At 46.3% G+C, this 12,321-nt stretch overlaps 1 protein-coding gene across 18 annotated transcripts in view; it reads right to left on the reverse strand.

Moving 5' to 3' along the window:
• Nucleotides 1-955: 955 nt before the first annotated feature.
• Nucleotides 956-12,321, reverse strand: part of PPP6R3 (protein phosphatase 6 regulatory subunit 3) — a 78,386-nt gene continuing 67,020 nt past the window's right edge. For 11 of the 18 annotated variants that reach the window (XM_059709838.1, XM_059709834.1, XM_059709832.1 and 8 more), the window contains 5 exons: nt 10,846-10,952; nt 9,033-9,183; nt 6,068-6,085; nt 5,692-5,811; nt 956-2,450 (listed from right to left, as the gene is read on the reverse strand). In XM_059709838.1, coding sequence (XP_059565821.1) covers nt 2,399-2,450; nt 5,692-5,811; nt 6,068-6,085; nt 9,033-9,183; nt 10,846-10,952 — 448 coding nt within the window. In that variant the 3' untranslated portion in view covers nt 956-2,398. The remainder of the gene's footprint in view (nt 2,451-5,691; nt 5,812-6,067; nt 6,086-9,032; nt 9,184-10,845; nt 10,953-12,321) is intronic. The other 7 variants (XM_059709839.1, XM_059709837.1, XM_059709833.1 and 4 more) reach the window with 1 other exon arrangement.

Genomic DNA, 12,321 nt, shown 5'->3' on the forward strand with positions numbered 1-12,321 from the left:
CAGGGGAAGGCCAACTTCCTCCTCACAGGGCAGCTGCTTCTGGTAGAGACGTCCCAACACTGCCCAGCCAATCCCGGCCTCGGCCTCCCCTTTGTCTTGAGCACTAGCTCCTGGTGCGCTGGGAGGCTGGGCGCCAGGCCGATTCTATGGATCTGGATGTGGTGGATGGGAGCTTCACTGATTAATTTGTGCAGTTATTCAGTTTATGTTCAAGAAAAAAATATTAATTTTTATTAAAATGTTCTATTATTTTATATTAACGATTACTCATTTATTTCAGCCCTTTGTATTCAGCATGTCTCTGTTGAAATAAACCTATGTTTCTATGAAAATTGAAGCTTTTGTTTTTTTGCATCCCACATACACTCACACCTTGTTTATTTGGCCGTTAGCTTTTGAGTTTGACATGCTTGGCCAACTGTCTCTGTTCTTGCCATCTTCGTGCCTTCCTTGCACATGCGACAAGCAACACCAAACACAGCCCCAGAGAAAACTCCGACGCTCTTTCATCAGCATTAGGAGGAGGGTATACGACGCTGTTACCTTGGGTGGGACAAAGATGCCAACCAAATCCAAACCATATGGGACAGTATGTGCCACCCTGAAGCCAAGCCCTGGTGTTGCCGGCAAAGCTCTCCACCAGGCAAGCTAAGAGCGCGCCCATCCACCGGGAGTCCCCGAAGTCCTGTGCCACATAAGTCAGCAGCCTTGAGACAAGCTGAAGCCCCGATCCAGAGGGGAACACACGAGACAGTCTCTTGGAAGAGGAGCCACAACAGAGGTTCCTGAGGGAGGAGAGACGCACAAAGGCTAAGGGCACACGCAGCCTGCCCCGGGCACACGCAGCCTGCCCCGGGCACACCACTGACCCCACTGCCCCTTGGTGCCAAGTCTGCTACTCGCAGGAGCCTCTACATCACTTACAATGGGAAAGTGAACGAAAGAGAAGGCATCAGATGTTTGATTCTTTTATTTCCATATGCAATGTAATGTTTAGGCACGTTGCTTGGGAGGCTATTTCTAAAAAAATTGTTGGCCATTTCTCAGAATATCCTTTTGGTTTTAAATACTGGTCAGGAAAAACAAACAATGTAAAAATAGGTGAATAATTTTCTATTACAGAAATGAAAAACTGATTTGCATCTAAAATCGCAAGAGGTGAAGTCATTTAACCCTTTCACCAGACGGTACGCAATATACAACATATTGCTTCAGCTGTTTGAAGGCTGTGATGTATTTTTATATTGACATAGAAAATTATAAATTACATTGAATTAGTATCCATAATCACTATATATATATACATAGACCAGCTCTAAAAAATATAGACTGGTTGAGAATTTACGAGTGAAAACCTCACAGGGCACAGGAAACAATTAACATGCTGAGGTGCCACAGTCTGATTTCTAGGTTTAAACACTAGCCAGTAAAATGAACGCACTCTAATTCCATTAGCAGCACGAGCATTTTTCAACGGACTCGCCTATTATGATCTTGGTATGTTAAATACGCAGACTGCTCAGAAATGTTCATTGGTGGTGCCTGTTAACAAGGGAAATTTTGGTGAATGGGTTAAAAGGCAGATGAACTACCAAAACAAAACAAAAAACAAAAACAAAAAACAAAGAAACCAAACCACAAGCCATGTACACTCCAAAAATTCTAGTGTTTCACCTGCAGGAATAATCATTTCAAGCAAACAAGACTTTAACAGAACATATGGCTTTACAATAACATCAATTCATCAACTAAGTTGTAGCAATAAATACTCATCTCTACCAATAGACTTACATTTTTGATCCGTTTTAAACAATACAGAAAAAACAGTTACCAATCAAAAACTGGTTATAAAAAGAACACCAAGTATTTCTTATTCAAAATCACTTTTGTGAGTTAAGAACAACCAAAATAACACTCAGAGGGCATTCCAATCCCACTACTTACTCCTTGCCAGCCTGGAAGAAAATGAATTCAGAATTTTGTACAAGGTGAAAAATGTATGAAAACTGCCTAATACTTTGGTCACACTAATAATTGTCAAATAGTTATGTTTCAAATACAATAGCTCTGTGTTCACTTTTATAAAACTATTCTTACAGCCATTTTAACTATAGTATTACTACTATTATTACATGGGTGGCAAGATCTTATTTCACAGGCTACCCATTATTTAGAACAATACAATATAAACATACGCAAAAATTCTTGGTATTTGTCAATATGCAATATTTGTACACGTCCCAATTTCTCTGTACAATGTCTTAGCATCTGGAGTAGAAAGGTTGCTGGTCCTGATCCCCTGCAGAGCGAGGCAGCAGGGGCGCGTGGCGGCCCAACCGAAGCCCCGGAGCCCTGCCTGGTGGCGGCCTGCAGTCCTCGGAGGCACAGAGGTCACTCATCATACAGGGCCGTTCACGGATGTGTCGCCTGGCACGCTTGGCTGGTCAGTCCTACACAGTAAGACAGATATCTGAGGCATTAGGCAGAACGTGAGACGGAAGGTTAGCTTCACTTAGCTCTCAGGGCGGAGGTGATTTTAATATCATTTGTGCCATGCCTACCCCTAAGCCTGGCACTCAGTAGCTGCGTATGAAATGCTTCATAAATGAATTTATCTAAAGCTCCAGAAACTCTAACTGAAGAGCATTTAAGCTCCATCTAAGCTCGGTTACCCAGCACCGGCCAGGGCAGCAGCCACACAGGCTCCCGGAGAGCCCCGCTCAGCGCTAGGAGCACAGGCACAGGCCAGGTCCGCGGTTTAAACTTCTGCTCCCAGAGCCTTCGGGGCCATTTGCTCATCCCTCCTTCACTGCAGTCTCTTATCGCTTCCATGTACTGAAATCCACATAAACTTTCACTTGAAAAACAGGATTCTGCTACTGAGGAAAAAAGGAAAAGCTTGTCAACAGGACCAACTGTTGCAGACAAAGGTATGCACTGCAGCGCCCTGGCCAGGGCACATACACGAGGCAACCAATGAATGCATGACTAAGTGGAACAGCAAATTCCTGTTTCTTCCTCAAATCAACAGGAACAGGTGTGCACTGTAACAAATGTTCCCACAAAGCCAAGGTGAGGTTACCGTGGGGGGGGGGGGGGGGGGGGAAGAGGTGGCACTACCTGGACAAAGTGCTGGCAGAATCAGAACGTCTGCCTGCCTTCCTGCCAGAACGACAACCTAGACATGTCAGATACTCCGGATGGCGTTACCAAATCTCATGGAGTTGGGCAAGAGGATGCTTGGAGGCCAAACTGGGAAGCACACGGTACTTCTGAACTAGCACAGACATTCACAAACGGAATGCTTTCGAAGCCTGCTAGTAACAGAGCCAAGAAGGCAGCTGCACACTACTTATATTTGCTGATGTCTCACTATACCAGAAACAGGAACCTAGAGTTCTGGAAGCAGACATAGCCGGGCACATACCCCCCCCCCCCCCCCCCCCCCCGCTCACCATTTACAAGCTGTATGACCACAGTTAATTTCTTACCCTGTAAGAGCGGGACAATGATCCCAGACAGGCGTTCCTGAGTATACAATGTGTGCAAAGTGCTTAGCATGCTGGCGGGCACAGGTCTCGGACATGCTTGGTGAACAGTAGTGAAAAATAAAATTTTGTGGTGCTGCAGGAGCCACGGTGGGGAAGTCCCAAATGGCTCTTATCTTCAGCACTGCCATTTGCTTTAAGAACACGAATGTCACCTTCTCAGAGGCCTTGCCTGCCAGCCTACCTAAAATGGGACGCCCGTTCCTTTGCCCAGTTGTTTATTCTTATCGCCTTTTCTGTGCTTCCTTATATCGTCTGTCTGTTTTGCTCTGCTTTCTCCTCGGGCTTGGACCAACGGCTGCCACACTGAGCCACTGACTGGAGGGAGGACGAAAGGACAAATGCCCATATGGACACAGTGATGCTAGCTTCTCCACTGGTTCGCTCCACATTGCCTCCACCACCTCTGCCTTGCAGATTTGAGGCGGGGCTCTTCATACCAGAGGGTTCTCCGAAGGGAGGAGCAAGTGGGTTTCCTGAAGCGAACAATTCTGCACTCAGAGAGCCAAGGAAACGCACCCACAGCCTTCTGTGCCTCTCATGTCAGAGAGGCCAAAGCCAGACTCCTGAAGCAACTACGCAATTGGGACAGACGTGGGTTATTCTGCCTTCTAGACAGGTCTCAAAATCAAGAGAATTATAACTAGAAACCAGGGAGATGACAAATGATTAGCAATCAGACCTACAAAGGGCCTTTATCAAAAACATATTGAAAACCCAGGCAAAAAGTGACTTGTTCTCACCCTTAGCAGCACAGCTGGGGCTAGATCCTCCAAAGCTGGAGTGTCAACTGCTTCTTCCTCCCAAAGCCTTCACTAGAGCCAACATGCCCAAAGAGTTCTCATCTCATAATTAATTGGTTTTACAAGCAAAAAATATATATTTTAAAAATCACATTCATTCTGGCTAGAATTTCCATGAGAAACAAAGGCAGTTTCTGCGAGTCTGATATGCTTGCTGTAGAGATTTGCTGACCAGTGGACGGACAGTGCCCCCTGCTGGCCCCACTGGCTATGTTACCCCTAAAATGATTAGACAATTGCCAGGGCTGCCGAGGGAGAAAGCACTTATGTGAAATGACTTTAAAAGTTATTTTATTCCTTAGGGAAGGATTATTCAGACGTAGAAGTATCTAATCAAAAGTGCTGAGAAAAGTCCCAGTGGACCCAGGACCAGGCCTCATCCTGGCGGGAGCTCTGGGGTGTGTGTCTAGGCTGCCCCCGATCAGCCTGTGAGGCCATGTGGTGGCAGCGGGACTCTGGCCTAAGCAAAAGGTGACCAGGAAGAAAATCTGGCAGTGGGATTTTCACACTTGAGATAAAGTATTTTATAAAAATCAAACCACACATGGACTCATCAGGGGGTGGAGAGGATTTAGCTCCACAGATGGAAGGGTCTCCAGGGAAGTTCTCTGCGTGTGTCACATGGGCATGTCCACAGGAGAACAGGCACCAGGAGCCTCTCGTGCTGGCGGCTGCATGACTCCACAGGGCCCATGAGAACCTGGCTGCCATGGCCAAGGGAACCCAATCCTGGAGGGCTCAATCAGTCTCAACTTAGCATTTTGTTTATCATCAAAAACAAACAAACAAACACAAACAAGGGGGGAGGGGGGAGGATGCCAGCATGAGAGACCCTTCCACTTACGGTAATTTTTTTATTGATTTTTTTTACAAAGCGGAAGGGAGAGGGATAGAGTGAGAAACATCGATGAGAGAGAAACATCAATAAGCTGCCTCCCCCACCCCCCCCATGGGAATGTGCCTGCAAACAAGGTACATGCCCTTGACCGGAATCGAACCCAGGACCCCCCAGACTGCAGACCGACGCTCTATCCACTGAGCAAAACCGGTTAGGGCCATTTATGGTAATTTCTTAAAGAGCCAGTGATGTTACTGAAGCTCCAAAAACGGTTAGCTTTCGACTTCTGCTGTAAGGAGATACTATTTCTAAGTTCTGAGCTCAATCACTCTGATCCCCTAAGGACTGAGAAAACTACTGTGCTGAGTTAAGTCACTGAACGTTTGAGGACAATTCTAATGATCCCCCCTGCCCTCCTGTGCCAACTTTCCTCCCAGTGCCCAGGAGCCAACAGCCAAAGCCAGAGCAGGGCCTGGGCAGACCTGAGAAAGCGGGTGGTTACCTCTGCTCAGGACTACTGCTGGGGGGCCGGGGGGCTGCAGACTTCGCCTCAGCCGGCTCAGGGCTCTCCTCCACATGTTTGCAAGCAGCATCTTGAGAGGTAGACAGTTTTCCTTCCTCGCTGTGGTAAAGAGGATGAGAGGCAGCATTAGAGCCCGCAGTGCCAGCGCCGAGTGGAGGAGGGATCATGCAATGGCTCTGGAGTCATGACTGCCATGGAGTCACAAGCCCTGGGCTGAGCATGCTCAGGTGAGGGACACAGGGGCACAGACAGTGACTGGGAAACCACAGGAGGAGAGGATCACGCAGGAGGGATCTGAGAGGGACGATGTGATGCAGCTGGCGTTGATAAAGAACGGCCCCTGTGGCTTACATACCGGTAGGATTTCAACACTCTGACGCCAAGTGTGCAAAACAGAAAAGAAATGTACAAGAGTTTCAGAACACTCCTATAATGAGGGGTGGGGCTAATATGTCCACGACTGCACATAAGCAAATCTGCAGACTCGGTGAAGGTGTCAAATGAACCTGTTTGAAGGAATGAGTCTTTAGTTAAGCATTTTGCTTTTGGGTTGAGCCCACCATTCAAACCGTCAGTAGGACAGACCCCCATCAGTTTGCTGGCTGAGGTCACGGGAGCAGGTTCCAGGGTGCCTGACCTTCTCGAGTTGTCCTCCGACCACGAGTGAGAAGTACAACACCCTCAAGGAAGAGAGCCAAGAACTGCGGCCAGAAGAGGCAGAAATGGGCTGGAGGATCAGAGGGCGTGGGGAACATGAAAGGGTTATTTTTCCCCTCAGATGGCTCTTGGTGAAGAAACACAAGTAGTAAATGCTTTCAACTGTTTGTGGGCTAAAATTTCAGACGTTTGCCTATTCTGTCTGGATTTCTATTTTGACACAATCAAGATGCCCCTAAACTGAAATAAAGGAAATTGGAGGTTCCCTTTGAAAAGCCTAATTTTAGGATGATTTCTGGGGTGGCTTTCAGATGGGTAGGTCAAGTGATGAGGAAAATGACCTGTAGTCTACAGATTTGTTGACAATCTGAGTTGCCTCTTAATTATTCCTCTTCATCCCCACTCCCACTCCCTGACCAGCAAAGCAGCTACCCTGAGTGTCACACAGTTGTCCGTATGGGAAATGATGGAGTATTAATAAATAATACTAGCATGCACTCTTTCATGTGCTCATAACTACAAACCTCCTTCTGTCCCTCCTGCACTCCATTCCTGTAAAATGCAGTCAATGCAGATGTGCACTGAGTCAGACCACCGGCACTGAATCTGCACCCGGGGACCATCTGTGAGGAGCACACTCTGGAAGGTCCGTCTGCCCTGCTGACAGTGCCCCCCAAGGCGTGCACCTCTGGTTCTACCTGCTTCTCGCAGCAACCAGTGCTGAACTGTCCTCCACCTCCACGTCTCTGTGTACAACAGGGCAATGCACGCCACTGCACAGCGCCACAGGGGACAGCCCGGCATTTCCCAGCAGTGGAGAGGCGGTCACCCTTCCATCTCCAAGGAAGCCCAGTCTGCACCCCACAAGCAGGACAACGGGGCTGCTGTAGCCCAGAGCCCGCCAGCACTCAGCACTGTCCACACATTCCTGCTAGGCTCTGAGAGGTGTCAGATGGCGGCTGCTTTTTGAGCATCTTTTCTTAAAAATTTTAAGCCCTTTTAGATGTCCTTGTTTATAAACTGCCTACTGATATCTTTTGTCCCTTTTCTGGTTTGGGTTTTCTATCTTTTCCTTACTGGTTTATAGGAATGAAAGAAAATGCTAGTTTCTGGTTGATTTGGATACTGTAACCTTTACCCCCTCGATTTGCCATCTGCCTCTTAATTAGTCTACAGTACTTTACCAGCCAGAAATTCTTTTTTTAAAAAAATCTATTTTTATTGATTTCAGAGAGGAAGGGAGAGGGAGAGATAGAAACATCAATGATGAGAGAGAATTATTGATTGGCTGTCTCTTGCACGCCCCCTATTGGGGACTGAGCACACAACCTGGGCATGTGCCCTTGATGGGAACTGAACCCGGGACCCTTCAATCTGTAGGCTGACGCTCTATCCACTGAACCAAACTGGCTAGGGCGAGCCAGAAATTCTTAACATGGATACAGTCTAAGTCTATTCTTTGCATTATAGTTTATACTTCTGAATGTTTTCGTTTGGTTTTTAAAAAGGAAATCTTATTCTGCTGCTGGCCAGAAAGATGCACTGAATTTTATTCTAACAACCATGAGACTTTGGCCACATCACTTAACTCCAATCTCCTTTTTCTCCCCTGAAGAGTGGGAGGACACCCACTCTCACTAAACTTCTCAGGTTCTTGAGGGAAATCAATGAATGGTTAAAGCACCACATGTGGGTGCATGTCTCCCACACTGAGCTTCAACCCACCAGGAACTAACTGCCTTTGAATGGAGGGCAGGAAGGCTCTGATTTCATGGTCTCTCCCCCCACCCCTGCCTCCCACTGAGCCATCCCTGTGGTTACTGGCCTCTCACCTATTTGTGTGCTAACATCAGTTTTAATTGCTGTGACTTTGCAGGGCAAGTCTCTTTATTTCATCTTCCTTATGGTTCCATAAGCAATTTGGCAACCTTCATTATTCCACAGATTTTTCAGAGTATGTTTATCAAGTGCTTTTTAAAAATACAACTGAAATTTTTACAATGTCACAATATTCTCACATTCCTGAGATATATCCTTGGTCAGGACTTAAAACATTGCTGGATTTGGTGTGCTAGCTTTTAAGTTTTACGCATATGTGCCCACACATTGGCCTGCAATTCATTCTCCTCTCATGCTGTTTTGTAGTGGCCTCATGATGAGTTGGGAAGCACCCTCTCTTGTGAGGTGAAATGCTCTGTACAATATGGGGACCAAAGCTCTAAGCACTGATTTAAGTGCATTCTGCAAGTTTATAGAAGTTTTTTCATACCTTTTCAAAGCTATTGTTTTGCTACTGAATTCTAAAGACTGCATGATGTCTGAAGAAAGTGATCAGTATGATACTGAACCTTTGTGATGGGCTGTATGCAAGTCAATTTCCCCTATAACTAGATTCACCAACTTCTTATACTCGGGTATTTTCAATCTGCTAGACTGAAACTACAGTCTTTTAAATACTACCAGACAGGGGTGGGGCACTTGGGGGCCCAGACTTTTCATCTCTTCATTAAGACTTATAGAGTTTGTAACAGAGACATTAGAAAGATGTCAGGCTAATGTCTGAACCCACATTTGAACCAAATTAAAGACATTAAAACTTAAGGTTTCTCCCCATCATCCTCCCAACAACATGAAGCTGCCAGTACGATCTTGCCCCTGGTTACCTTTTGAAGACTGCAGTTTCTGTCTTGGCATCTACAGTGAGGCTGAGAGTTTCCTTCATGCCGCCATTCATCACTGTCTCAGTTACCTTGTCTGCACTTTCTGCATCCTCCTCTCCATCAGAGCTGGCTTCCATGGCCACACTACCTGTCACTGAAAAAACACACAGCTGATGGTCATCCACACCACAACCAAACAAGAACTGTCACCCCTCTTCTGTGCAGACCCACCCACCCCATGTGACAATCTCCTGCTTCAAGGGTGAGATGGTTTGCCCGCTGTTGCCTTGGACAATTCTTGATGGGCACAGGCTTCTTAGCAATGCCCAATGGAGACGTTTGCTGCAGCACAGGATCAGTGAGTACCCTGTCTTACGAGCTCACACACCCAGCTTTCCCCAGCAGACCCTGCTGTTCCTAATGTTCTCCAGCCCACAGTATGGGGCAGGAGGCAGCGACAGAGTCTAGCCCCCCGCTTCCATCCACAGTACGCACAGGCTATCCACTGCCCAGTCCTCACTCACCTCTTTCTTGTTATCCCACTTGGGTCCTATCCCTTTTTCCCAAGTTACTTACTTGTGGTTCCTGGTGGATGATTTATTTCTTATTATCATAGGGAGCCATCTGGTCTAGTGCTTATAAGCCCGGGTCTGAAGTCAGATTTCCCGAACTGAAAAGCCACTTACCAGCTGCATAAGCCTTGGGCAAGGCACCTAACAAGTACCTCAATTTTCTGAATCAGAAAATAGGGATAACTGATCTCACCCATAGAATTGCTGAGAGATCGAGTGAGGTCATCTACACAAAACGTTTAACAGAATAACAAATAAAAGAAGTATTAGTACTGGTCTTATTACTTTTCCCTGCCCCTTGGTTCATGTGCCTTCTACTGTACCCTCCTTTCTCTAAGAACTTACTTGTTTTTCTAATATTTATTTGATTTAATCTTTATTGTTGAGAGTATTATATTATGTCCCCCCTTTTCCTCCATCCTGCTCCTGCCTCACAGGACTTACTTCTTTGTTCCCTCCACATACCACCAATTCTCCCTCACATCCATTCACTAACCGCCTCCCTTTCCCCCACCTCCCAAAGTCCTGTTCTTCAGGTTGAAAACAGTTCAGGGCCCATGCAAGAAACAATATGTGTATTTTGAGTAACAAGAAAACTCACTGGATCCCCTTGACCATTTTGTCTGTTCATATGGTGAAAAGAAAATAGGCCCACGGCCTGAACCACACCGCATACACACACATGCTCCAGCAAAGTACCCAAGGGCAAAAGAACAGGGTACAGGCTGGGCTTGGATCGCACGTTAACTCTGGTTCTCCTTCCCCAGGTACTAGAGGCTAAGACCTGCTTCCTGTCTGCACACTGATGGGACTGAGTGACTGACAGCTCAACATGCTGTGGTTCTGGAGTGAGCACCCCATTTCTTTTCTCAGTTTCCCAGTGAACATGAGACCTACCATCTCATTTTCCTGGCTACTTTGAGCTCTTGAGCCCAAGAACAGAGAGTCAAGTCTGGTTTTACTATAAACCTGCTATGGGATAAAGTCACCTTTCAAATCTAGAACACTAAGCATACATTAACCCTTTTCGGTCCAACCGCGAGGCTGACTCAACAGACCAGGCGCTAGGAGCAGGTCCAATGTCGAGCAATAAGAACATTGAAAAGTTCAACATTCAATCCCGTCAATTAATTTGGACCAGACCGTTTGAATTCCAAAAATAACATTGGACTGCAAAGGGTTAAGGCTTGAACAGCCGCGAAATGACAGCCCACGGGATGTGCACCCAGGCTCTCTGCACCCACCTTCTGGCTGCACGGCTAGTGCAGCGACACTGGGAGTCAGAGGGTCCATTGGTTCAGCGCTGGTTTCCATTTCCACTGGAGAATTACTCCTTAAAGACTCTTTTGTACTTTTAGAAAAAAGAAAATTCACGTTAGCAGTGGGTAATAGCCTTGTTATCATTATTCACAAAAAATCCTTTGAAAATCAGTTCTGCCTGCTGGGAAGGCACCAGCAGTTGGTTACAGACTCCAGGGATACAAGGATCTACGCATAGGCAGTAGTATCTGCACACTCAGCAAGGCAGTAACGCAGGAACTTCTCCCAGGCCCCAGAGGCCCCAGCTTCTACCTCACCACAATCACCAGCTCCCAGGGCCGGACAGCAATGGTGCACGCTGCACAGTAGCACCTGCATCTCCGTGTCTGTTCTACAGAAACCCTGACTTAAGTAGAGGCTAACTGCCCGGAGCGCCCGCCCTCTTAGGATCCTGACTGAGAAAACACGAGCTGTGCACAAGGGGAAGGGAAATGAGGCGCTTCAACAGTATCTATCACCCACTGAGAAAGATACAGAGAAAAGCAGGAGGTGGAAACTGTTCTGGACTGGAGTGAGGTTGGTAAAATAATTCATAATTTGGAGACGTTTTCCACCAATTTTACTTTATCACTGAATAGTAGCTTATTTACCACCAATTACTTAGAGTTGCTATAAAGCAACATGGGTTTCTTTCATTTGTCTAAGATGGTAGCTGCTCACTCACCTTTTCAGTAGACAAAATAAAACAATGTTTTGCAAATCAAACTAAGCCTAACAAGACATGAATTCCATGGTAAATACTCAAATGCTGACAATATTGTTCAGGAAAATTACGAAATAACAGGTTGCTGTCATCGAGAATACAAATAACCCCAGGTGGTGTGTGGCTCAATGGTTGAGCATCAATCCATGCACCAAGAGGTCACTGGTTCGATTCCCAGTCAGTACATGCCTGGGTTTCAGGCTTGATCACCAATAGGGGATGTGGAGGAGGCAGACAATCAATGTTTCTCTCCCTCTCCCCTTCCTCTCTCTAAAATATCAATTAAAAAACATATGTATAGCCGAAACCCGGTTTGGCTCAGTGGATGGAGCGTCGGCCTGCGGACTGAGGGGTCCCAGGTTCGATTCCGGTCAAGGGCATGTACCTGGGTTGTGGGCACATCCCCAGTGGGAGATGTGCAGGAGGCGGCTGATCGATGTTTCTCTCCCATCAATGTTTCTAACTCTCATCTCTCTCCCTTCCTCTCTGTAAAAAATCAATAAAATATATTTTAAAAAACACACAAAAAACATATGTATATATATTTTAAAGAGAGAATACAAATAAGACTACTCCCCTTAATTTACAGCACTAGCTGAGCTACAAGTGAGATAGATACAAGTCCATGATATCACTAAATTCGAGTCACATTTTGCATTATTCTATCATGTTCCACAGAGAAGGGCCTCTCAGTTCC

Source organism: Myotis daubentonii, chromosome 9 (genome assembly GCF_963259705.1).
Source record: "Myotis daubentonii chromosome 9, mMyoDau2.1, whole genome shotgun sequence".
Lineage (NCBI taxonomy): Eukaryota > Metazoa > Chordata > Mammalia > Chiroptera > Vespertilionidae > Myotis > Myotis daubentonii.